Genomic DNA, 25,157 nt, shown 5'->3' with positions numbered 1-25,157 from the left:
GAGAAAAACTGGAGGCTACAGAGGCCGCCCCACTTCTCCCCCACTCCAGAGAAAGGAATGGCTCTCGGGGAGCCTGGTGCGAATCCTGCCTCCTCCTTCTCCCCCCGGCTTCTCTCCTCTCCTGCTGGGCCTTTGCAAAGCCCCACCTTCCCACGCTACACTTCCTCCTGCAGGGACAGGGAGGCTGTGGAACATGGGACCCTGGAAGAGTTCCCCCATCACCTGGATATCCTCCCACCAGATCCTCCGTCTCATGCGAACACTAGGGGTTAAGTGTGGCGTCCTGCAGTGGCAAGCCATAGTGATGTCACTTCCTTCTCAAACTCCTCTTGGGGGGGGGATTGGGAAGGGCCTGGAGTTCCCCTTATGGAAAGGGGACTGATGGTGTCCAGAGCCCTGACAACCCTTGGATCGCAGGATACCCAAGCCATAAGAAGATCCTTGCTAGAGGGGGATTTGGGAGAATGCAGAGGGAGACCCTCACCCCAAAACCAGGCTCTGCCTACAGCTGGGCCGCCTCCTTCTAGGCAAAGGAACCGACATTTTTGGGGAATGAGGTGGGGAAGGTCCAAGTCCCAGATGTCAGCTCACCTGGGATGGGGAACAGCAGGGAGTGTGGAAGGAATGGGGGGCATCTTGGGGGAAGGGACAGTAGGGGCAGATGGAGGCTGAGGAGATCAGGCAGATCCCAAGATCATTGGAGAGCTTTGGACAGGATCCCTCTTGATCTCCTCCTTCACCAAATCCTCTAAGTGGCACAACTGTTATCTGGATTGATGGGGGACGGGTGGGAGTGTCCGGGTGAGCCCCCCCAAGAGGGTCCTTAAAATGTCCATTCCATCTCAGAGCACTTTGCTTACCATGTTGCTCTCTGTTGAGGGACTGTTTTAATCACTGTTAATTCTATAATGTTGAAGAACATTCAATTGGTTAGTTGTAAATTAAAGCTGGGATCTAATCTGTTGCCATCCAGACAAATAATTCCAGTGTGGGTTTTGTTCTGTTTTTCATAATAAGCCCATTTGCATCTGGGAGCATTAAAAAATCCTTGTGGACCAGCTATAAAAAGGCAATGGTTTTACAAAGTGAAATTGTGACTTTGAGGAAGAAATGCAAATTTTGGATGCGAAAAAATATTTCAGCAAGAAAATGGATGGAACATTTTTTTAATGTGGAAATTGAAAACTTTCAGTTTGACATTTTATTGAAAACAACTTCTATACATTATTTTTAATAGTTGATACAGCCTTTCATGCTTCTGAGGTCGCTAAAATGAGGACAGATTGCTGGGGATAATAAGCTGACTTTGTACACGGGTCAGAGGTAAAGCATTGTGGAGTAGTATATAAATCTAAGTGGAATTGCTATTGCTATATAGTTTCTCCAGAGAATGGATTCTTTTATGAGAAGACAGAGTACCATTCTGAGCAAAGGTCTTTCCACACTCCAAGCATTTATACGGCTTCTCCCGTGTGGATCCTCTTATGGGAAGTAAGTGACTTGCTATGAGCAAAGGTATTTCCACACTCCATGCATTTATAAGGCTTCTCCCCTGTGTGGATCCTCTTATGGGAAGTAAATCCACTCCTGTCAGCAAAGGCCTTTCCACACTCCATGCATTTATACGGCTTCTCCCCTGTGTGGATCCTCTTATGGGAAGTAAGTGTACTGCTACGAACAAAAGTCTTTCCACACTCCATGCATTTATACGGCTTCTCCCCTGTGTGGATCCTCTTATGGGAAATCCACTCCTGTCAGCAAAGGCCTTTCCACACTCCATGCATTTATACGGCTTCTCCCCTGTGTGGATCCTCTTATGGGAAGTAAGTGTACTGCTACGAACAAAAGTCTTTCCACACTCCATGCATTTATACGGCTTCTCCCCTGTGTGGACCATCTTATGGTAAGTAAATGTACTGATATAAGCAAAGGTCTTTCCACACTCCATGCATTTATACGGCGTCTCCCCAGTGTGGATCCTCTTATGAGTAGTAAGTGCACTCAAATCAACAAAGGTCTTTCCACACTCCATGCATTTATACAGCTTCTCCCCTGTGTGGATCCATTTATGGGAACTAAGTCCACTGGTTCGAGCAAAGGTCTTTCCACACTCCATGCATTTATACGGCTTCTCCCCTGTGTGGATCCTCTTATGGTAAGTAAGTGCACTACTTTGAGCAATGGTCTTTCCATACTCCATGCATTTATACGGCTTCTCTCCTGTGTGGATCCATTTATGGGAACTAAGTCCACTGGTTCGAGCAAAGGTCTTTCCACACTCCATGCATTTATACGGCTTCTCCCCTGTGTGGATCCTCTTATGGGAAGTAAAATGACCTGAGCAAAGGTCTTTCCACACTCCAAGCATTTATACGGCTTCTCCCCTGTGTGGATCCTCTTATGGGAAGTAAATCCACTCCTGTCAGCAAAGGCCTTTCCACACTCCATGCATTTATAAGGCTTCTCCCCTGTGTGGATCCTCTTATGGGAAGTAAGTGCACTGCTATGAGCAAAGGTCTTTCCACACTCCATGCATTTATGTGGCTTCTCCCCTGTGTGGATCCTTTCGTGGATAGTAAGTTGCCACGTTCTGCTAAAACATTTTCCACATTTCAAACATTTATATGGCTTCCTTTTCGTATCAATCGCTTTTTGAGATGTAAGGTAGTTATTTCCAAGAGAAAGAATGGATGTCCCATTGTAATTTTGTCCATTGTGTCTTCTTATAGCATCTTCTCCTTTGTTTTGGGTGAAATAGTTTTCATTTACTTGTATTTTAGCTTTAACTAGCTTCACACTTTTTCCAATATATTTTTTCTTCATTTTCTCTTGTCGGGCAAGAATGTTTTGCATCGGAGCATCAGTGGAAGATAAGCTTTCCTGATTCCAATTCTTTGACTGGTTTCTCTCAGGGCTTTCGAATTTCATTCCAATTCCAAACTTCTCCATTCCATCTTTATCATTGATCACTTGGAACAGTTGACAAGGATCTTGATTCTCCTGCCCATTATGACCTTCAAAGCAAAAGGGAAATGAAAATGATGACAAAGTTAGAGAAAACCATCAAAATGTAGAAAGTCACGTGAATTTCCTTCTGAATTTGTCCAAAATTCCATTAGGTTGTATGTTTCAATTATAATAATAATAATAATAATAGTAATAATAATAATAATAATAATAATGAGTAATAATTTATTAGTTTTGTATGCCGCCCTTCTCAGAAGGTTCTGATCAGGGGAACGATCATAGTTGGGGGAAAGATCAAAAGCAACATGAGAAAATATTATTTTACTGAAAGAGTAGTAGATCCTTGGAACAAACTGAATTTAAACATGCCCGGGATAAACATATATCCATCCTAAGATAAAATACAAAAAGCAGTATAAGGGCAGACTAGATGGATCATGAGGTCTTTTTCTGCCGTCAATCTTCTATGTTTCTATGACTGCATGCTCTCAATACTTTAGGCTTCTTCTTTCTGCAAATGCACCCAAGTAATGGGTTCTGTTCTCACACAGGTTTGGAGGTTTGAGACAAATCAAAACACACTCCTCTCACATGGCCTCCAGAGGACACACAAAAGCACACCTCGTTCTTTTTACACACCCCAACATAAAGCAAATAGAAATGGAAAAATACAGATGTGAAATGGCACATAAAGCAACTAAGCAAAGAGACATTGACTCTTTCCTTCCTTGGAGCACCAGAAGGCCAGATCCTTTCCTTCTCCCGCCCAGGAGACGATGCTTCATAATATTGGTTGTTTAAATAAAGAAATAACTATAATCTTCCTTCTTGAACTCTGATTGGTGTCATACTCTTACCCAGAAAGACCACGTTCCTATGGTTTTCCAGCATGACTTCCGAATGCAGCGCTTTCTGGTCAGGATCCAGCTGAGACCATTCCTCCTCAGAGAAAGACACAGCCACCTCCGCGAATGACACAGGACTCTCCTGAACACGGGAAAAAGAAGAGAACGGGAGGATTCATAACATCTGTTTATCTTCATCATTCATTTAGACAGGAGGATGGAAGGGGAACTCATCACATTTGTAGACAAGACCAAATCAACAGGAATAACAACACTCCCGGATATAAGATGGAGATATAGAAGGATCAACAGATATGGGCCCCATCTGACAAAGCAAAATCAACAGTGAAGAATGTAACCACGTTCACTTAGGAAAGAAAACCCAAATGCATTCGCATAGAAGAGGTGATACCTGGCTTAATAGTAGTAAGTGCAACAGGAATCTTGGAGTCCTAGTGGACAAACACTTAAACATGAGTCAGCAGATAATGTACAGTTGCCACCAAAAACCCAAAACCGAACAAAATCAGAGGCGGCATTAAGAGGGATAGAATCAAGATGACCTGAAGTGTTAGTACCACTTTATAATGCCTTGATAAGACCACACCTGGAATATTGACTCCACTACTGGTTGCCAGATGTAAGAAAGATCTCGAGACTCTAGAAATAGTGCAGACAAGAGCAACAAAAATTATTACTGGACCAGAGGTCAAAGCATGGCTGTTTTACCGTAGCTGGAATTGGGTGTGTCTACTTTCATGAAAAGAAGGACCAGGGAGTGACATGACAGCAGTGTTCCAAGACACAATGGATGGAAAGTTTTCAAGGAGAGAACCAACCCACAAGTTAGGGGAAATTTCCTGATGGTGAGAACAATTAATCAGTGGAATGACTTGCCTCCAGAAATTGTGGTTGCTCCAAAAGTGGAGGTGTTGATGAAGGAATTGGAAAGCCATTTATCTGAAATGTTATAGGGCTTCCTGTCTGAGCAGGGGGTTGGACTAGAAGACCTCCAAGATCCCTCCCAACTGTTACTCTGTTCCATTGTTCCCAAATTACTACAGCAAAGAGATGCACCAAATTAAATGGTTGTGCATCACAGAAGTTATAGGTTCAGGTGAGAGAATGGGCAAATATGAAAATTGCTTTATCAAGTTCATTGATCCTGCAAAACCTTCAGAGCCTTTCACTAAAGTAATCCCACTTCTGGATCAAGTCATCTATTGCCCTGTCTATCATTGATTGATCTAGTAGTCTGACCCATTGGCTGAAAGGAAGAAAACAGAGAGAAAATTCCCTGGGAAAATCATTTCTCAGCTTTTGCAAGGCGGGAATGTTTGATCTCCTAATCAAGGCGCAAATCAAAGGACTGGAAATTATTTTGTATTTGTTTTGTGTATATTTATTCTTATTTCTTGAAGGACTTTTTAAAACTTGCTTCTTGTAAACTCTAAAGGTGGAAGAATACCTAGCAGAAGAAGACAACCAGAGGAAGCTCTGCTGGCTAAAAGGAACTTGAACCTGCTCTTCTGCTCTCCATGTTGTGGGAGGACACAAAAATAATCCGGGCCAAACAAGGGGGGGAAATGGAAGGAGAGAGCCCTCTGCACACCCGCTTCACTTCCTGAGAGGAGAGTAGGAATCTCATAGCTTTTCCCTTTCTTACTTGATTTGGAGGTTCAACCGCTGTTTGATCTCCGTCACAAGAACCAGAAAGATTCATTCTTTGTCTCTCTGTAAGGAATAAATAATTTCAAAATGCATAATTAACAAAATAGGAGGAGAAGAGAGAGAGAGGTAGGACAGATGGGTCATCGGAGGATCTTCCATTACCTTCTGTGGTGTCCTGACGTGGATCTTCGGAAGGGATCCTCCAGGAAATTGGTTCCTGAGGGGGATTTGATGGATTCCTCTTTCCCTCAGGATCTCTCATCTCCACAGTGCAAGACTTCAAACGGGAGGAAGGGAAAAAGAAGCAGAATTAATGTACATCACACAACACAAAGAGGATTCCCAGATTCACAACAGAACATCAAAGCCCCCAATATCCACCCGTGAGATTGAGTGAAAGAACGGAACAATGTCCTACAAGAATTGGAGAACTGCCACATGTGATGAACGCCAGAGAAGTTGGGGAAGGAGGGGTGAAGTATTCAACCACGTTCTCTACTGTTTTCTGAGCTCCCAAAAGTGTCTCACCTGCAACTGGACCTGCTCCTTCTGCTCCTCCACCTGGCTCAGGAGGAGGCCTTCCACCAGGGCCACCGCCTGGGAGCTGGTCTCTGCTCCACACTCCCGCACCCAGCCCTCCATCTCTGGGGGCAGAAGGGACAGGAGATGCTCCAGAACCACCAGGTCCACCATCTGGGCTTTCCTGTGTTTCTCTGGCCTCAGCCGTCACCTGCACAAGTCGTGGAGTCGGCTGCAAAGTCCTCGGGGACCCTCAGCCTCCCAGTATTGGATGGAGTTCCAGGGCTGAACTTCCGAAGGAGGATGGATTCTTCCTCCAGGATCTTCTGCCCGGGTCTTGTCCAGAGCTTCCCCCCCTTCCCAGGCTGAGCGGCTGCAGGGCCTTTTCCGCTTCCCCCCTTTGCAACAGGTGGGGTCTCCATCCTTTCTCTGTCCTGCAGAGCAACTCCAAAAGGGTCCAAGGACTCTTGTGGGTCTCCAGAGGCCTTTTCCTTCACGGGACCATTTCTGGGAACACAGGACGGATCCCTCCAGGTGATCCCGCTCTTTTCTTCTTCCCCCAGGAGAAAATGGGGCCTTGCAAAGACCCCAAATGGCTTCCGGTTTCTGTCTCTGAGGTGGAAGGGAAAACAAAGGCCCAGAATGAGAAGGTGGAATTCAGCCCCTGAGCGACCTTCCCCCAACCTGCCCGGAGCCCCAAGAGGCTCATCCCAGCGCAGGGCCCAGGTCCCCCGAGCAGGGCCGGGAAGGAGGCAGCTGCAGAGGCCGCCCCGCTTCTCTCCCCCTCCGGAGACAGGATCGGGCCCTCGGGGAGCCTGGGGCGAATCCCGCCTATTCCGCTTCCACTGCAGGGAGAGGGCGGCAGGGGAACATGGGCACCGGGAAGCCCCCCCCCCCCCCTCACCTGGGACACGTCTGGGGGTTTTCCCGCCGGGCTCTCGGTCTCACGCGGCACCAGGGTTGAAGGAGAGCGAGTGGGGCGTCCTAGAGCGGCAAGGCTCAGTGATGTCACTTCCTTCTCAGCCTCCTCTGCAACCCCCCCCCCGTGACGTTCGCCCTCCGGTGGGCCAATAGGGAGTTTCTTTCCCATGGCAGACATCGCCCCCTGGTGGATTTGTGGCAAAGTGCCAGGATGGGAGGAATGGCGGGAAAGAGACGCGCCTGACAATTCAATCTCAGCTCAGACTTTCAATGTGAAGAGAGGGAATTTCATGGCTGGAGAAGGAAAGTGCACAAAGGTCCCGAACACCCCGTGGTGGCTGAGGGAGGGCGGGCTCCTGCCTGAGGGGATCTGCGCTCTGATTGGTTGCTGGGGGTGGGAAGGGGGCGTGTCCCCTTTCCCCGCCTTTTTCCTCTGGGCGCTGTGTGAGATTTACCTCAGGAGGCTCCAGACTGTCTTCTCTGCTGCGAACGTTCATTTCTCTTGATAGAAAAGGGCAGATTTTCCTCAGTGTCTCCCTCTTCCTTTGGACAGCAGCCGCGTGTTTCCTCCCCATCGACCTTTTCCCCTTCTTTCCTGCGGGGAGGGAGGATAAACTCCCTGGAATGGAGGCCCAGAGACTGGGAGCAGGAGGGCCCAGTGGGAGCCCCAGAGATGGGGGCACAGGGGGTTTCTCTCCCGCTCTGCCCACAAAGGGAAAAATCCAAGGAGGGAAAGCAGCACCCTGGAAGTCCATCCTGGCTTAGGGGATGGGTTTCTCTAGAGAAGAACTGGGATCCTTGGACCATGGTCCACAACACCCCCCTGGGGGCTTCTGGCAGGGGATGAGCTGCCCCTCACAAGGACCCAGAAGGTCAGCTGTGGGCACCGACCCCCTCTCCTCATCCAAAGGCCTTGAGAGTGAAGCCGAAGTGAGAGGGAGACGAAGGTTTAGAAGCTGATTCCGAACTCAAATCTCAGGGGAATCAATCAAATTGGAGGAAAAAAGGACACAAAACAGCAGAGGGAGAAACCAAATATGGGGTCAATCAAAAGGGGACTCTGATACACCAATGCGAGGAATAAACTGGGTGATTTCCAGAGAAAAACTGGAGGCTACAGAGGCCGCCCCACTTCTCCCCCACTCCAGAGAAAGGAATGGCTCTCGGGGAGCCTGGTGCGAATCCTGCCTCCTCCTTCTCCCCCCGGCTTCTCTCCTCTCCTGCTGGGCCTTTGCAAAGCCCCACCTTCCCACGCTACACTTCCTCCTGCAGGGACAGGGAGGCTGTGGAACATGGGACCCTGGAAGAGTTCCCCCATCACCTGGATATCCTCCCACCAGATCCTCCGTCTCATGCGAACACTAGGGGTTAAGTGTGGCGTCCTGCAGTGGCAAGCCATAGTGATGTCACTTCCTTCTCAAACTCCTCTTGGGGGGGGGATTGGGAAGGGCCTGGAGTTCCCCTTATGGAAAGGGGACTGATGGTGTCCAGAGCCCTGACAACCCTTGGATCGCAGGATACCCAAGCCATAAGAAGATCCTTGCTAGAGGGGGATTTGGGAGAATGCAGAGGGAGACCCTCACCCCAAAACCAGGCTCTGCCTACAGCTGGGCCGCCTCCTTCTAGGCAAAGGAACCGACATTTTTGGGGAATGAGGTGGGGAAGGTCCAAGTCCCAGATGTCAGCTCACCTGGGATGGGGAACAGCAGGGAGTGTGGAAGGAATGGGGGGCATCTTGGGGGAAGGGACAGTAGGGGCAGATGGAGGCTGAGGAGATCAGGCAGATCCCAAGATCATTGGAGAGCTTTGGACAGGATCCCTCTTGATCTCCTCCTTCACCAAATCCTCTAAGTGGCACAACTGTTATCTGGATTGATGGGGGACGGGTGGGAGTGTCCGGGTGAGCCCCCCCAAGAGGGTCCTTAAAATGTCCATTCCATCTCAGAGCACTTTGCTTACCATGTTGCTCTCTGTTGAGGGACTGTTTTAATCACTGTTAATTCTATAATGTTGAAGAACATTCAATTGGTTAGTTGTAAATTAAAGCTGGGATCTAATCTGTTGCCATCCAGACAAATAATTCCAGTGTGGGTTTTGTTCTGTTTTTCATAATAAGCCCATTTGCATCTGGGAGCATTAAAAAATCCTTGTGGACCAGCTATAAAAAGGCAATGGTTTTACAAAGTGAAATTGTGACTTTGAGGAAGAAATGCAAATTTTGGATGCGAAAAAATATTTCAGCAAGAAAATGGATGGAACATTTTTTTAATGTGGAAATTGAAAACTTTCAGTTTGACATTTTATTGAAAACAACTTCTATACATTATTTTTAATAGTTGATACAGCCTTTCATGCTTCTGAGGTCGCTAAAATGAGGACAGATTGCTGGGGATAATAAGCTGACTTTGTACACGGGTCAGAGGTAAAGCATTGTGGAGTAGTATATAAATCTAAGTGGAATTGCTATTGCTATATAGTTTCTCCAGAGAATGGATTCTTTTATGAGAAGACAGAGTACCATTCTGAGCAAAGGTCTTTCCACACTCCAAGCATTTATACGGCTTCTCCCGTGTGGATCCTCTTATGGGAAGTAAGTGACTTGCTATGAGCAAAGGTATTTCCACACTCCATGCATTTATAAGGCTTCTCCCCTGTGTGGATCCTCTTATGGGAAGTAAATCCACTCCTGTCAGCAAAGGCCTTTCCACACTCCATGCATTTATACGGCTTCTCCCCTGTGTGGATCCTCTTATGGGAAGTAAGTGTACTGCTACGAACAAAAGTCTTTCCACACTCCATGCATTTATACGGCTTCTCCCCTGTGTGGATCCTCTTATGGGAAATCCACTCCTGTCAGCAAAGGCCTTTCCACACTCCATGCATTTATACGGCTTCTCCCCTGTGTGGATCCTCTTATGGGAAGTAAGTGTACTGCTACGAACAAAAGTCTTTCCACACTCCATGCATTTATACGGCTTCTCCCCTGTGTGGACCATCTTATGGTAAGTAAATGTACTGATATAAGCAAAGGTCTTTCCACACTCCATGCATTTATACGGCGTCTCCCCAGTGTGGATCCTCTTATGAGTAGTAAGTGCACTCAAATCAACAAAGGTCTTTCCACACTCCATGCATTTATACAGCTTCTCCCCTGTGTGGATCCATTTATGGGAACTAAGTCCACTGGTTCGAGCAAAGGTCTTTCCACACTCCATGCATTTATACGGCTTCTCCCCTGTGTGGATCCTCTTATGGTAAGTAAGTGCACTACTTTGAGCAATGGTCTTTCCATACTCCATGCATTTATACGGCTTCTCTCCTGTGTGGATCCATTTATGGGAACTAAGTCCACTGGTTCGAGCAAAGGTCTTTCCACACTCCATGCATTTATACGGCTTCTCCCCTGTGTGGATCCTCTTATGGGAAGTAAAATGACCTGAGCAAAGGTCTTTCCACACTCCAAGCATTTATACGGCTTCTCCCCTGTGTGGATCCTCTTATGGGAAGTAAATCCACTCCTGTCAGCAAAGGCCTTTCCACACTCCATGCATTTATAAGGCTTCTCCCCTGTGTGGATCCTCTTATGGGAAGTAAGTGCACTGCTATGAGCAAAGGTCTTTCCACACTCCATGCATTTATGTGGCTTCTCCCCTGTGTGGATCCTTTCGTGGATAGTAAGTTGCCACGTTCTGCTAAAACATTTTCCACATTTCAAACATTTATATGGCTTCCTTTTCGTATCAATCGCTTTTTGAGATGTAAGGTAGTTATTTCCAAGAGAAAGAATGGATGTCCCATTGTAATTTTGTCCATTGTGTCTTCTTATAGCATCTTCTCCTTTGTTTTGGGTGAAATAGTTTTCATTTACTTGTATTTTAGCTTTAACTAGCTTCACACTTTTTCCAATATATTTTTTCTTCATTTTCTCTTGTCGGGCAAGAATGTTTTGCATCGGAGCATCAGTGGAAGATAAGCTTTCCTGATTCCAATTCTTTGACTGGTTTCTCTCAGGGCTTTCGAATTTCATTCCAATTCCAAACTTCTCCATTCCATCTTTATCATTGATCACTTGGAACAGTTGACAAGGATCTTGATTCTCCTGCCCATTATGACCTTCAAAGCAAAAGGGAAATGAAAATGATGACAAAGTTAGAGAAAACCATCAAAATGTAGAAAGTCACGTGAATTTCCTTCTGAATTTGTCCAAAATTCCATTAGGTTGTATGTTTCAATTATAATAATAATAATAATAATAGTAATAATAATAATAATAATAATAATAATGAGTAATAATTTATTAGTTTTGTATGCCGCCCTTCTCAGAAGGTTCTGATCAGGGGAACGATCATAGTTGGGGGAAAGATCAAAAGCAACATGAGAAAATATTATTTTACTGAAAGAGTAGTAGATCCTTGGAACAAACTGAATTTAAACATGCCCGGGATAAACATATATCCATCCTAAGATAAAATACAAAAAGCAGTATAAGGGCAGACTAGATGGATCATGAGGTCTTTTTCTGCCGTCAATCTTCTATGTTTCTATGACTGCATGCTCTCAATACTTTAGGCTTCTTCTTTCTGCAAATGCACCCAAGTAATGGGTTCTGTTCTCACACAGGTTTGGAGGTTTGAGACAAATCAAAACACACTCCTCTCACATGGCCTCCAGAGGACACACAAAAGCACACCTCGTTCTTTTTACACACCCCAACATAAAGCAAATAGAAATGGAAAAATACAGATGTGAAATGGCACATAAAGCAACTAAGCAAAGAGACATTGACTCTTTCCTTCCTTGGAGCACCAGAAGGCCAGATCCTTTCCTTCTCCCGCCCAGGAGACGATGCTTCATAATATTGGTTGTTTAAATAAAGAAATAACTATAATCTTCCTTCTTGAACTCTGATTGGTGTCATACTCTTACCCAGAAAGACCACGTTCCTATGGTTTTCCAGCATGACTTCCGAATGCAGCGCTTTCTGGTCAGGATCCAGCTGAGACCATTCCTCCTCAGAGAAAGACACAGCCACCTCCGCGAATGACACAGGACTCTCCTGAACACGGGAAAAAGAAGAGAACGGGAGGATTCATAACATCTGTTTATCTTCATCATTCATTTAGACAGGAGGATGGAAGGGGAACTCATCACATTTGTAGACAAGACCAAATCAACAGGAATAACAACACTCCCGGATATAAGATGGAGATATAGAAGGATCAACAGATATGGGCCCCATCTGACAAAGCAAAATCAACAGTGAAGAATGTAACCACGTTCACTTAGGAAAGAAAACCCAAATGCATTCGCATAGAAGAGGTGATACCTGGCTTAATAGTAGTAAGTGCAACAGGAATCTTGGAGTCCTAGTGGACAAACACTTAAACATGAGTCAGCAGATAATGTACAGTTGCCACCAAAAACCCAAAACCGAACAAAATCAGAGGCGGCATTAAGAGGGATAGAATCAAGATGACCTGAAGTGTTAGTACCACTTTATAATGCCTTGATAAGACCACACCTGGAATATTGACTCCACTACTGGTTGCCAGATGTAAGAAAGATCTCGAGACTCTAGAAATAGTGCAGACAAGAGCAACAAAAATTATTACTGGACCAGAGGTCAAAGCATGGCTGTTTTACCGTAGCTGGAATTGGGTGTGTCTACTTTCATGAAAAGAAGGACCAGGGAGTGACATGACAGCAGTGTTCCAAGACACAATGGATGGAAAGTTTTCAAGGAGAGAACCAACCCACAAGTTAGGGGAAATTTCCTGATGGTGAGAACAATTAATCAGTGGAATGACTTGCCTCCAGAAATTGTGGTTGCTCCAAAAGTGGAGGTGTTGATGAAGGAATTGGAAAGCCATTTATCTGAAATGTTATAGGGCTTCCTGTCTGAGCAGGGGGTTGGACTAGAAGACCTCCAAGATCCCTCCCAACTGTTACTCTGTTCCATTGTTCCCAAATTACTACAGCAAAGAGATGCACCAAATTAAATGGTTGTGCATCACAGAAGTTATAGGTTCAGGTGAGAGAATGGGCAAATATGAAAATTGCTTTATCAAGTTCATTGATCCTGCAAAACCTTCAGAGCCTTTCACTAAAGTAATCCCACTTCTGGATCAAGTCATCTATTGCCCTGTCTATCATTGATTGATCTAGTAGTCTGACCCATTGGCTGAAAGGAAGAAAACAGAGAGAAAATTCCCTGGGAAAATCATTTCTCAGCTTTTGCAAGGCGGGAATGTTTGATCTCCTAATCAAGGCGCAAATCAAAGGACTGGAAATTATTTTGTATTTGTTTTGTGTATATTTATTCTTATTTCTTGAAGGACTTTTTAAAACTTGCTTCTTGTAAACTCTAAAGGTGGAAGAATACCTAGCAGAAGAAGACAACCAGAGGAAGCTCTGCTGGCTAAAAGGAACTTGAACCTGCTCTTCTGCTCTCCATGTTGTGGGAGGACACAAAAATAATCCGGGCCAAACAAGGGGGGGAAATGGAAGGAGAGAGCCCTCTGCACACCCGCTTCACTTCCTGAGAGGAGAGTAGGAATCTCATAGCTTTTCCCTTTCTTACTTGATTTGGAGGTTCAACCGCTGTTTGATCTCCGTCACAAGAACCAGAAAGATTCATTCTTTGTCTCTCTGTAAGGAATAAATAATTTCAAAATGCATAATTAACAAAATAGGAGGAGAAGAGAGAGAGAGGTAGGACAGATGGGTCATCGGAGGATCTTCCATTACCTTCTGTGGTGTCCTGACGTGGATCTTCGGAAGGGATCCTCCAGGAAATTGGTTCCTGAGGGGGATTTGATGGATTCCTCTTTCCCTCAGGATCTCTCATCTCCACAGTGCAAGACTTCAAACGGGAGGAAGGGAAAAAGAAGCAGAATTAATGTACATCACACAACACAAAGAGGATTCCCAGATTCACAACAGAACATCAAAGCCCCCAATATCCACCCGTGAGATTGAGTGAAAGAACGGAACAATGTCCTACAAGAATTGGAGAACTGCCACATGTGATGAACGCCAGAGAAGTTGGGGAAGGAGGGGTGAAGTATTCAACCACGTTCTCTACTGTTTTCTGAGCTCCCAAAAGTGTCTCACCTGCAACTGGACCTGCTCCTTCTGCTCCTCCACCTGGCTCAGGAGGAGGCCTTCCACCAGGGCCACCGCCTGGGAGCTGGTCTCTGCTCCACACTCCCGCACCCAGCCCTCCATCTCTGGGGGCAGAAGGGACAGGAGATGCTCCAGAACCACCAGGTCCACCATCTGGGCTTTCCTGTGTTTCTCTGGCCTCAGCCGTCACCTGCACAAGTCGTGGAGTCGGCTGCAAAGTCCTCGGGGACCCTCAGCCTCCCAGTATTGGATGGAGTTCCAGGGCTGAACTTCCGAAGGAGGATGGATTCTTCCTCCAGGATCTTCTGCCCGGGTCTTGTCCAGAGCTTCCCCCCCTTCCCAGGCTGAGCGGCTGCAGGGCCTTTTCCGCTTCCCCCCTTTGCAACAGGTGGGGTCTCCATCCTTTCTCTGTCCTGCAGAGCAACTCCAAAAGGGTCCAAGGACTCTTGTGGGTCTCCAGAGGCCTTTTCCTTCACGGGACCATTTCTGGGAACACAGGACGGATCCCTCCAGGTGATCCCGCTCTTTTCTTCTTCCCCCAGGAGAAAATGGGGCCTTGCAAAGACCACAAATGGCTTCCGGTTTCTGTCTCTGAGGTGGAAGGGAAAACAAAGGCCCAGAATGAGAAGGTGGAATTCAGCCCCTGAGCGACCTTCCCCCAACCTGCCCGGAGCCCCAAGAGGCTCATCACGGCACCAGGGTTGAAGGAGAGCGAGTGGGGCGTCCTAGAGCGGCAAGGCTCAGTGATGTCACTTCCTTCTCAGCCTCCTCTGCAACCCCCCCCCGTGACGTTCGCCCTCCGGTGGGCCAATAGGGAGTTTCTTTCCCATGGCAGACATCGCCCCCTGGTGGATTTGTGGCAAAGTGCCAGGATGGGAGGAATGGCGGGAAAGAGACGCGCCTGACAATTCAATCTCAGCTCAGACTTTCAATGTGAAGAGAGGGAATTTCATGGCTGGAGAAGGAAAGTGCACAAAGGTCCCGAACACCCCGTGGTGGCTGAGGGAGGGCGGGCTCCTGCCTGAGGGGATCTGCGCTCTGATTGGTTGCTGGGGGTGGGAAGGGGGCGTGTCCCCTTTCCCCGCCTTTTTCCTCTGGGCGCTGTGTGAGATTTACCTCAGGAGGCTCCAGACTGTCTTCTCTGCTGCGAACGTTCATTTCTCTTGATAGAAAAGGGCAGATTTTCCTCAGTGTCTCCCTCTTCCTTTGGACAGCAGCCGCGTGTTTCCTCCCCATCGACCTTTTCCCCTTCTTTCCTGCGGGGAGGGAGGATAAACTCCCTGGAATGGAGGCCCAGAGACTGGGAGCAGGAGGGCCCAGTGGGAGCCCCAGAGATGGGGGCACAGGGGGTTTCTCTCCCGCTCTGCCCACAAAGGGAAAAATCCAAGGAGGGAAAGCAGCACCCTGGAAGTCCATCCTGGCTTAGGGGATGGGTTTCTCTAGAGAAGAACTGGGATCCTTGGACCATGGTCCACAACACCCCCCTGGGGGCTTCTGGCAGGGGATGAGCTGCCCCTCACAAGGACCCAGAAGGTCAGCTGTGGGCACCGACCCCCTCTCCTCATCCAAAGGCCTTGAGAGTGAAGCCGAAGTGAGAGGGAGACGAAGGTTTAGAAGCTGATTCCGAACTCAAATCTCAGGGGAATCAATCAAATTGGAGGAAAAAAGGACACAAAACAGCAGAGGGAGAAACCAAATATGGGGTCAATCAAAAGGGGACTCTGATACACCAATGCGAGGAATAAACTGGGTGATTTCCAGAGAAAAACTGGAGGCTACAGAGGCCGCCCCACTTCTCCCCCACTCCAGAGAAAGGAATGGCTCTCGGGGAGCCTGGTGCGAATCCTGCCTCCTCCTTCTCCCCCCGGCTTCTCTCCTCTCCTGCTGGGCCTTTGCAAAGCCCCACCTTCCCACGCTACACTTCCTCCTGCAGGGACAGGGAGGCTGTGGAACATGGGACCCTGGAAGAGTTCCCCCATCACCTGGATATCCTCCCACCAGATCCTCCGTCTCATGCGAACACTAGGGGTTAAGTGTGGCGTCCTGCAGTGGCAAGCCATAGTGATGTCACTTCCTTCTCAAACTCCTCTTGGGGGGGGGATTGGGAAGGGCCTGGAGTTCCCCTTATGGAAAGGGGACTGATGGTGTCCAGAGCCCTGACAACCCTTGGATCGCAGGATACCCAAGCCATAAGAAGATCCTTGCTAGAGGGGGATTTGGGAGAATGCAGAGGGAGACCCTCACCCCAAAACCAGGCTCTGCCTACAGCTGGGCCGCCTCCTTCTAGGCAAAGGAACCGACATTTTTGGGGAATGAGGTGGGGAAGGTCCAAGTCCCAGATGTCAGCTCACCTGGGATGGGGAACAGCAGGGAGTGTGGAAGGAATGGGGGGCATCTTGGGGGAAGGGACAGTAGGGGCAGATGGAGGCTGAGGAGATCAGGCAGATCCCAAGATCATTGGAGAGCTTTGGACAGGATCCCTCTTGATCTCCTCCTTCACCAAATCCTCTAAGTGGCACAACTGTTATCTGGATTGATGGGGGACGGGTGGGAGTGTCCGGGTGAGCCCCCCCAAGAGGGTCCTTAAAATGTCCATTCCATCTCAGAGCACTTTGCTTACCATGTTGCTCTCTGTTGAGGGACTGTTTTAATCACTGTTAATTCTATAATGTTGAAGAACATTCAATTGGTTAGTTGTAAATTAAAGCTGGGATCTAATCTGTTGCCATCCAGACAAATAATTCCAGTGTGGGTTTTGTTCTGTTTTTCATAATAAGCCCATTTGCATCTGGGAGCATTAAAAAATCCTTGTGGACCAGCTATAAAAAGGCAATGGTTTTACAAAGTGAAATTGTGACTTTGAGGAAGAAATGCAAATTTTGGATGCGAAAAAATATTTCAGCAAGAAAATGGATGGAACATTTTTTTAATGTGGAAATTGAAAACTTTCAGTTTGACATTTTATTGAAAACAACTTCTATACATTATTTTTAATAGTTGATACAGCCTTTCATGCTTCTGAGGTCGCTAAAATGAGGACAGATTGCTGGGGATAATAAGCTGACTTTGTACACGGGTCAGAGGTAAAGCATTGTGGAGTAGTATATAAATCTAAGTGGAATTGCTATTGCTATATAGTTTCTCCAGAGAATGGATTCTTTTATGAGAAGACAGAGTACCATTCTGAGCAAAGGTCTTTCCACACTCCAAGCATTTATACGGCTTCTCCCGTGTGGATCCTCTTATGGGAAGTAAGTGACTTGCTATGAGCAAAGGTATTTCCACACTCCATGCATTTATAAGGCTTCTCCCCTGTGTGGATCCTCTTATGGGAAGTAAATCCACTCCTGTCAGCAAAGGCCTTTCCACACTCCATGCATTTATACGGCTTCTCCCCTGTGTGGATCCTCTTATGGGAAGTAAGTGTACTGCTACGAACAAAAGTCTTTCCACACTCCATGCATTTATACGGCTTCTCCCCTGTGTGGATCCTCTTATGGGAAATCCACTCCTGTCAGCAAAGGCCTTTCCACACTCCATGCATTTATACGGCTTCTCCCCTGTGTGGATCCTCTTATGGGAAGTAAGTGTACTGCTACGAACAAAAGTCTTTCCACACTCCATGCATTTATACGGCTTCTCCCCTGTGTGGACCATCTTATGGTAAGTAAATGTACTGATATAAGCAAAGGTCTTTCCACACTCCATGCATTTATACGGCGTCTCCCCAGTGTGGATCCTCTTATGAGTAGTAAGTGCACTCAAATCAACAAAGGTCTTTCCACACTCCATGCATTTATACAGCTTCTCCCCTGTGTGGATCCATTTATGGGAACTAAGTCCACTGGTTCGAGCAAAGGTCTTTCCACACTCCATGCATTTATACGGCTTCTCCCCTGTGTGGATCCTCTTATGGTAAGTAAGTGCACTACTTTGAGCAATGGTCTTTCCATACTCCATGCATTTATACGGCTTCTCTCCTGTGTGGATCCATTTATGGGAACTAAGTCCACTGGTTCGAGCAAAGGTCTTTCCACACTCCATGCATTTATACGGCTTCTCCCCTGTGTGGATCCTCTTATGGGAAGTAAAATGACCTGAGCAAAGGTCTTTCCACACTCCAAGCATTTATACGGCTTCTCCCCTGTGTGGATCCTCTTATGGGAAGTAAATCCACTCCTGTCAGCAAAGGCCTTTCCACACTCCATGCATTTATAAGGCTTCTCCCCTGTGTGGATCCTCTTATGGGAAGTAAGTGCACTGCTATGAGCAAAGGTCTTTCCACACTCCATGCATTTATGTGGCTTCTCCCCTGTGTGGATCCTTTCGTGGATAGTAAGTTGCCACGTTCTGCTAAAACATTTTCCACATTTCAAACATTTATATGGCTTCCTTTTCGTATCAATCGCTTTTTGAGATGTAAGGTAGTTATTTCCAAGAGAAAGAATGGATGTCCCATTGTAATTTTGTCCATTGTGTCTTCTTATAGCATCTTCTCCTTTGTTTTGGGTGAAATAGTTTTCATTTACTTGTATTTTAGCTTTAACTAGCTTCACACTTTTTCCAATATATTTTTTCTTCATTTTCTCTTGTCGGGCAAGAATGTTTTGCATCGGAGCATCAGTGGAAGATAAGCTTTCCTGATTCCAATTCTTTGACTGGTTTCTCTCAGGGCTTTCGAATTTCATTCCAATTCCAAACTTCTCCATTCCATCTTTATCATTGATCACTTGGAACAGTTGACAAGGATCTTGATTCTCCTGCCCATTATGACCTTCAAAGCAAAAGGGAAATGAAAATGATGACAAAGTTAGAGAAAACCATCAAAATGTAGAAAGTCACGTGAATTTCCTTCTGAATTTGTCCAAAATTCCATTAGGTTGTATGTTTCAATTATAATAATAATAATAATAATAGTAATAATAATAATAATAATAATAATGAGTAATAATTTATTAGTTTTGTATGCCGCCCTTCTCAGAAGGTTCTGATCAGGGGAACGATCATAGTTGGGGGAAAGATCAAAAGCAACATGAGAAAATATTATTTTACTGAAAGAGTAGTAGATCCTTGGAACAAACTGAATTTAAACATGCCCGGGATAAACATATATCCATCCTAAGATAAAATACAAAAAGCAGTATAAGGGCAGACTAGATGGATCATGAGGTCTTTTTCTGCCGTCAATCTTCTATGTTTCTATGACTGCATGCTCTCAATACTTTAGGCTTCTTCTTTCTGCAAATGCACCCAAGTAATGGGTTCTGTTCTCACACAGGTTTGGAGGTTTGAGACAAATCAAAACACACTCCTCTCACATGGCCTCCAGAGGACACACAAAAGCACACCTCGTTCTTTTTACACACCCCAACATAAAGCAAATAGAAATGGAAAAATACAGATGTGAAATGGCACATAAAGCAACTAAGCAAAGAGACATTGACTCTTTCCTTCCTTGGAGCACCAGAAGGCCAGATCCTTTCCTTCTCCCGCCCAGGAGACGATGCTTCATAATATTGGTTGTTTAAATAAAGAAATAACTATAATCTTCCTTCTTGAACTCTGATTGGTGTCACACTCTTACCCAGAAAGACCACGTTCCTATGGTTTTCCAGCATGACTTCCGAATGCAGCGCTTTCTGGTCAGGATCCAGCTGAGACCATTCCTCCTCAGAGAAAGACACAGCCACCTCCGCGAATGACACAGGACTCTCCTGAACACGGGAAAAAGAAGAGAACGGGAGGATTCATAACATCTGTTTATCTTCATCATTCATTTAGACAGGAGGATGGAAGGGGAACTCATCACATTTGTAGACAAGACCAAATCAACAGGAATAACAACACTCCCGGATATAAGATGGAGATATAGAAGGATCAACAGATATGGGCCCCATCTGACAAAGCAAAATCAACAGTGAAGAATGTAACCACGTTCACTTAGGAAAGAAAACCCAAATGCATTCGCATAGAAGAGGTGATACCTGGCTTAATAGTAGTAAGTGCAACAGGAATCTTGGAGTCCTAGTGGACAAACACTTAAACATGAGTCAGCAGATAATGTACAGTTGCCACCAAAAACCCAAAACCGAACAAAATCAGAGGCGGCATTAAGAGGGATAGAATCAAGATGACCTGAAGTGTTAGTACCACTTTATAATGCCTTGATAAGACCACACCTGGAATATTGACTCCACTACTGGTTGCCAGATGTAAGAAAGATCTCGAGACTCTAGAAATAGTGCAGACAAGAGCAACAAAAATTATTACTGGACCAGAGGTCAAAGCATGGCTGTTTTACCGTAGCTGGAATTGGGTGTGTCTACTTTCATGAAAAGAAGGACCAGGGAGTGACATGACAGCAGTGTTCCAAGACACAATGGATGGAAAGTTTTCAAGGAGAGAACCAACCCACAAGTTAGGGGAAATTTCCTGATGGTGAGAACAATTAATCAGTGGAATGACTTGCCTCCAGAAATTGTGGTTGCTCCAAAAGTGGAGGTGTTGATGAAGGAATTGGAAAGCCATTTATCTGAAATGTTATAGGGCTTCCTGTCTGAGCAGGGGGTTGGACTAGAAGACCTCCAAGATCCCTCCCAACTGTTACTCTGTTCCATTGTTCCCAAATTACTACAGCAAAGAGATGCACCAAATTAAATGGTTGTGCATCACAGAAGTTATAGGTTCAGGTGAGAGAATGGGCAAATATGAAAATTGCTTTATCAAGTTCATTGATCCTGCAAAACCTTCAGAGCCTTTCACTAAAGTAATCCCACTTCTGGATCAAGTCATCTATTGCCCTGTCTATCATTGATTGATCTAGTAGTCTGACCCATTGGCTGAAAGGAAGAAAACAGAGAGAAAATTCCCTGGGAAAATCATTTCTCAGCTTTTGCAAGGCGGGAATGTTTGATCTCCTAATCAAGGCGCAAATCAAAGGACTGGAAATTATTTTGTATTTGTTTTGTGTATATTTATTCTTATTTCTTGAAGGACTTTTTAAAACTTGCTTCTTGTAAACTCTAAAGGTGGAAGAATACCTAGCAGAAGAAGACAACCAGAGGAAGCTCTGCTGGCTAAAAGGAACTTGAACCTGCTCTTCTGCTCTCCATGTTGTGGGAGGACACAAAAATAATCCGGGCCAAACAAGGGGGGGAAATGGAAGGAGAGAGCCCTCTGCACACCCGCTTCACTTCCTGAGAGGAGAGTAGGAATCTCATAGCTTTTCCCTTTCTTACTTGATTTGGAGGTTCAACCGCTGTTTGATCTCCGTCACAAGAACCAGAAAGATTCATTCTTTGTCTCTCTGTAAGGAATAAATAATTTCAAAATGCATAATTAACAAAATAGGAGGAGAAGAGAGAGAGAGGTAGGACAGATGGGTCATCGGAGGATCTTCCATTACCTTCTGTGGTGTCCTGACGTGGATCTTCGGAAGGGATCCTCCAGGAAATTGGTTCCTGAGGGGGATTTGATGGATTCCTCTTTCCCTCAGGATCTCTCATCTCCACAGTGCAAGACTTCAAACGGGAGGAAGGGAAAAAGAAGCAGAATTAATGTACATCACACAACACAAAGAGGATTCCCAGATTCACAACAGAACATCAAAGCCCCCAATATCCACCCGTGAGATTGAGTGAAAGAACGGAACAATGTCCTACAAGAATTGGAGAACTGCCACATGTGATGAACGCCAGAGAAGTTGGGGAAGGAGGGGTGAAGTATTCAACCACGTTCTCTACTGTTTTCTGAGCTCCCAAAAGTGTCTCACCTGCAACTGGACCTGCTCCTTCTGCTCCTCCACCTGGCTCAGGAGGAGGCCTTCCACCAGGGCCACCGCCTGGGAGCTGGTCTCTGCTCCACACTCCCGCACCCAGCCCTCCATCTCTGGGGGCAGAAGGGACAGGAGATGCTCCAGAACCACCAGGTCCACCATCTGGGCTTTCCTGTGTTTCTCTGGCCTCAGCCGTCACCTGCACAAGTCGTGGAGTCGGCTGCAAAGTCCTCGGGGACCCTCAGCCTCCCAGTATTGGATGGAGTTCCAGGGCTGAACTTCCGAAGGAGGATGGATTCTTCCTCCAGGATCTTCTGCCCGGGTCTTGTCCAGAGCTTCCCCCCCTTCCCAGGCTGAGCGGCTGCAGGGCCTTTTCCGCTTCCCCCCTTTGCAACAGGTGGGGTCTCCATCCTTTCTCTGTCCTGCAGAGCAACTCCAAAAGGGTCCAAGGACTCTTGTGGGTCTCCAGAGGCCTTTTCCTTCACGGGACCATTTCTGGGAACACAGGACGGATCCCTCCAGGTGATCCCGCTCTTTTCTTCTTCCCCCAGGAGAAAATGGGGCCTTGCAAAGACCACAAATGGCTTCCGGTTTCTGTCTCTGAGGTGGAAGGGAAAACAAAGGCCCAGAATGAGAAGGTGGAATTCAGCCCCTGAGCGACCTTCCCCCAACCTGCCCGGAGCCCCAAGAGGCTCATCCCAGCGCAGGGCCCAGGTCCCCCGAGCAGGGCCGGGAAGGAGGCAGCTGCAGAGGCCGCCCCGCTTCTCTCCCCCTCCGGAGACAGGATCGGGCCCTCGGGGAGCCTGGGGCGAATCCCGCCTATTCCGCTTCCACTGCAGGGAGAGGGCGGCAGGGGAACATGGGCACCGGGAAGCCCCCCCCCCCCCCTCACCTGGGACACGTCTGGGGGTTTTCCCGCCGGGCTCTCGGTCTCACGCGGCACCAGGGTTGAAGGAGAGCGAGTGGGGCGTCCTAGAGCGGCAAGGCTCAGTGATGTCACTTCCTTCTCAGCCTCCTCTGCAACCCCCCCCCGTGACGTTCGCCCTCCGGTGGGCCAATAGGGAGTTTCTTTCCCATGGCAGACATCGCCCCCTGGTGGATTTGTGGCAAAGTGCCAGGATGGGAGGAATGGCGGGAAAGAGACGCGCCTGACAATTCAATCTCAGCTCAGACTTTCAATGTGAAGAGAGGGAATTTCATGGCTGGAGAAGGAAAGTGCACAAAGGTCCCGAACACCCCGTGGTGGCTGAGGGAGGGCGGGCTCCTGCCTGAGGGGATCTGCGCTCTGATTGGTTGCTGGGGGTGGGAAGGGGGCGTGTCCCCTTTCCCCGCCTTTTTCCTCTGGGCGCTGTGTGAGATTTACCTCAGGAGGCTCCAGACTGTCTTCTCTGCTGCGAACGTTCATTTCTCTTGATAGAAAAGGGCAGATTTTCCTCAGTGTCTCCCTCTTCCTTTGGACAGCAGCCGCGTGTTTCCTCCCCATCGACCTTTTCCCCTTCTTTCCTGCGGGGAGGGAGGATAAACTCCCTGGAATGGAGGCCCAGAGACTGGGAGCAGGAGGGCCCAGTGGGAGCCCCAGAGATGGGGGCACAGGGGGTTTCTCTCCCGCTCTGCCCACAAAGGGAAAAATCCAAGGAGGGAAAGCAGCACCCTGGAAGTCCATCCTGGCTTAGGGGATGGGTTTCTCTAGAGAAGAACTGGGATCCTTGGACCATGGTCCACAACACCCCCCTGGGGGCTTCTGGCAGGGGATGAGCTGCCCCTCACAAGGACCCAGAAGGTCAGCTGTGGGCACCGACCCCCTCTCCTCATCCAAAGGCCTTGAGAGTGAAGCCGAAGTGAGAGGGAGACGAAGGTTTAGAAGCTGATTCCGAACTCAAATCTCAGGGGAATCAATCAAATTGGAGGAAAAAAGGACACAAAACAGCAGAGGGAGAAACCAAATATGGGGTCAATCAAAAGGGGACTCTGATACACCAATGCGAGGAATAAACTGGGTGATTTCCAGAGAAAAACTGGAGGCTACAGAGGCCGCCCCACTTCTCCCCCACTCCAGAGAAAGGAATGGCTCTCGGGGAGCCTGGTGCGAATCCTGCCTCCTCCTTCTCCCCCCGGCTTCTCTCCTCTCCTGCTGGGCCTTTGCAAAGCCCCACCTTCCCACGCTACACTTCCTCCTGCAGGGACAGGGAGGCTGTGGAACATGGGACCCTGGAAGAGTTCCCCCATCACCTGGATATCCTCCCACCAGATCCTCCGTCTCATGCGAACACTAGGGGTTAAGTGTGGCGTCCTGCAGTGGCAAGCCATAGTGATGTCACTTCCTTCTCAAACTCCTCTTGGGGGGGGGATTGGGAAGGGCCTGGAGTTCCCCTTATGGAAAGGGGACTGATGGTGTCCAGAGCCCTGACAACCCTTGGATCGCAGGATACCCAAGCCATAAGAAGATCCTTGCTAGAGGGGGATTTGGGAGAATGCAGAGGGAGACCCTCACCCCAAAACCAGGCTCTGCCTACAGCTGGGCCGCCTCCTTCTAGGCAAAGGAACCGACATTTTTGGGGAATGAGGTGGGGAAGGTCCAAGTCCCAGATGTCAGCTCACCTGGGATGGGGAACAGCAGGGAGTGTGGAAGGAATGGGGGGCATCTTGGGGGAAGGGACAGTAGGGGCAGATGGAGGCTGAGGAGATCAGGCAGATCCCAAGATCATTGGAGAGCTTTGGACAGGATCCCTCTTGATCTCCTCCTTCACCAAATCCTCTAAGTGGCACAACTGTTATCTGGATTGATGGGGGACGGGTGGGAGTGTCCGGGTGAGCCCCCCCAAGAGGGTCCTTAAAATGTCCATTCCATCTCAGAGCACTTTGCTTACCATGTTGCTCTCTGTTGAGGGACTGTTTTAATCACTGTTAATTCTATAATGTTGAAGAACATTCAATTGGTTAGTTGTAAATTAAAGCTGGGATCTAATCTGTTGCCATCCAGACAAATAATTCCAGTGTGGGTTTTGTTCTGTTTTTCATAATAAGCCCATTTGCATCTGGGAGCATTAAAAAATCCTTGTGGACCAGCTATAAAAAGGCAATGGTTTTACAAAGTGAAATTGTGACTTTGAGGAAGAAATGCAAATTTTGGATGCGAAAAAATATTTCAGCAAGAAAATGGATGGAACATTTTTTTAATGTGGAAATTGAAAACTTTCAGTTTGACATTTTATTGAAAACAACTTCTATACATTATTTTTAATAGTTGATACAGCCTTTCATGCTTCTGAGGTCGCTAAAATGAGGACAGATTGCTGGGGATAATAAGCTGACTTTGTACACGGGTCAGAGGTAAA

General features: G+C 47.2%; 1 protein-coding gene and 1 pseudogene across 1 annotated transcript; both read right to left on the bottom strand.

Annotated features, from left to right (window-relative positions):
• The window catches only part of LOC139158361 (zinc finger protein 91-like), a 52,082-nt pseudogene that overhangs the window by 13,056 nt on the left and 13,869 nt on the right, over positions 1 to 25,157 (bottom strand).
• Positions 19,589 to 21,568, bottom strand: LOC139163165 (zinc finger protein 713-like). Its single transcript, XM_070744130.1, has 3 exons — positions 21,454 to 21,568; positions 21,287 to 21,354; positions 19,589 to 19,762 (listed from the first exon to the last, which is right to left on the bottom strand). The coding sequence occupies exons 1-3, from the start codon at positions 21,551 to 21,553 to the stop codon at positions 19,589 to 19,591; spliced, it is 342 nt and encodes a 113-aa protein (XP_070600231.1). The 5' UTR covers positions 21,554 to 21,568.

This window comes from Erythrolamprus reginae, chromosome 2 (genome assembly GCF_031021105.1).
Source record: "Erythrolamprus reginae isolate rEryReg1 chromosome 2, rEryReg1.hap1, whole genome shotgun sequence".
Classification (NCBI taxonomy): domain Eukaryota; kingdom Metazoa; phylum Chordata; class Lepidosauria; order Squamata; family Dipsadidae; genus Erythrolamprus; species Erythrolamprus reginae.
This window is presented reverse-complemented; position numbering and strand designations above follow the sequence as displayed.

Coding starts and splice junctions, on each gene's coding strand:
- LOC139163165 (XM_070744130.1), bottom strand. CDS start 21,553: ATGAGAGATCCTGAGGGAAAGAGGAATCCATCAAATCCCCCTCAGGAA. Junction 21,355..21,453: donor ACGTCAGGACACCACAGAAG/GTAATGGAAGAT, acceptor TATTCCTTACAG/AGAGACAAAGAATGAATCTT. Junction 19,763..21,286: donor CGGTTGAACCTCCAAATCAA/GTAAGAAAGGGA, acceptor TCCCGTGTTCAG/GAGAGTCCTGTGTCATTCGC.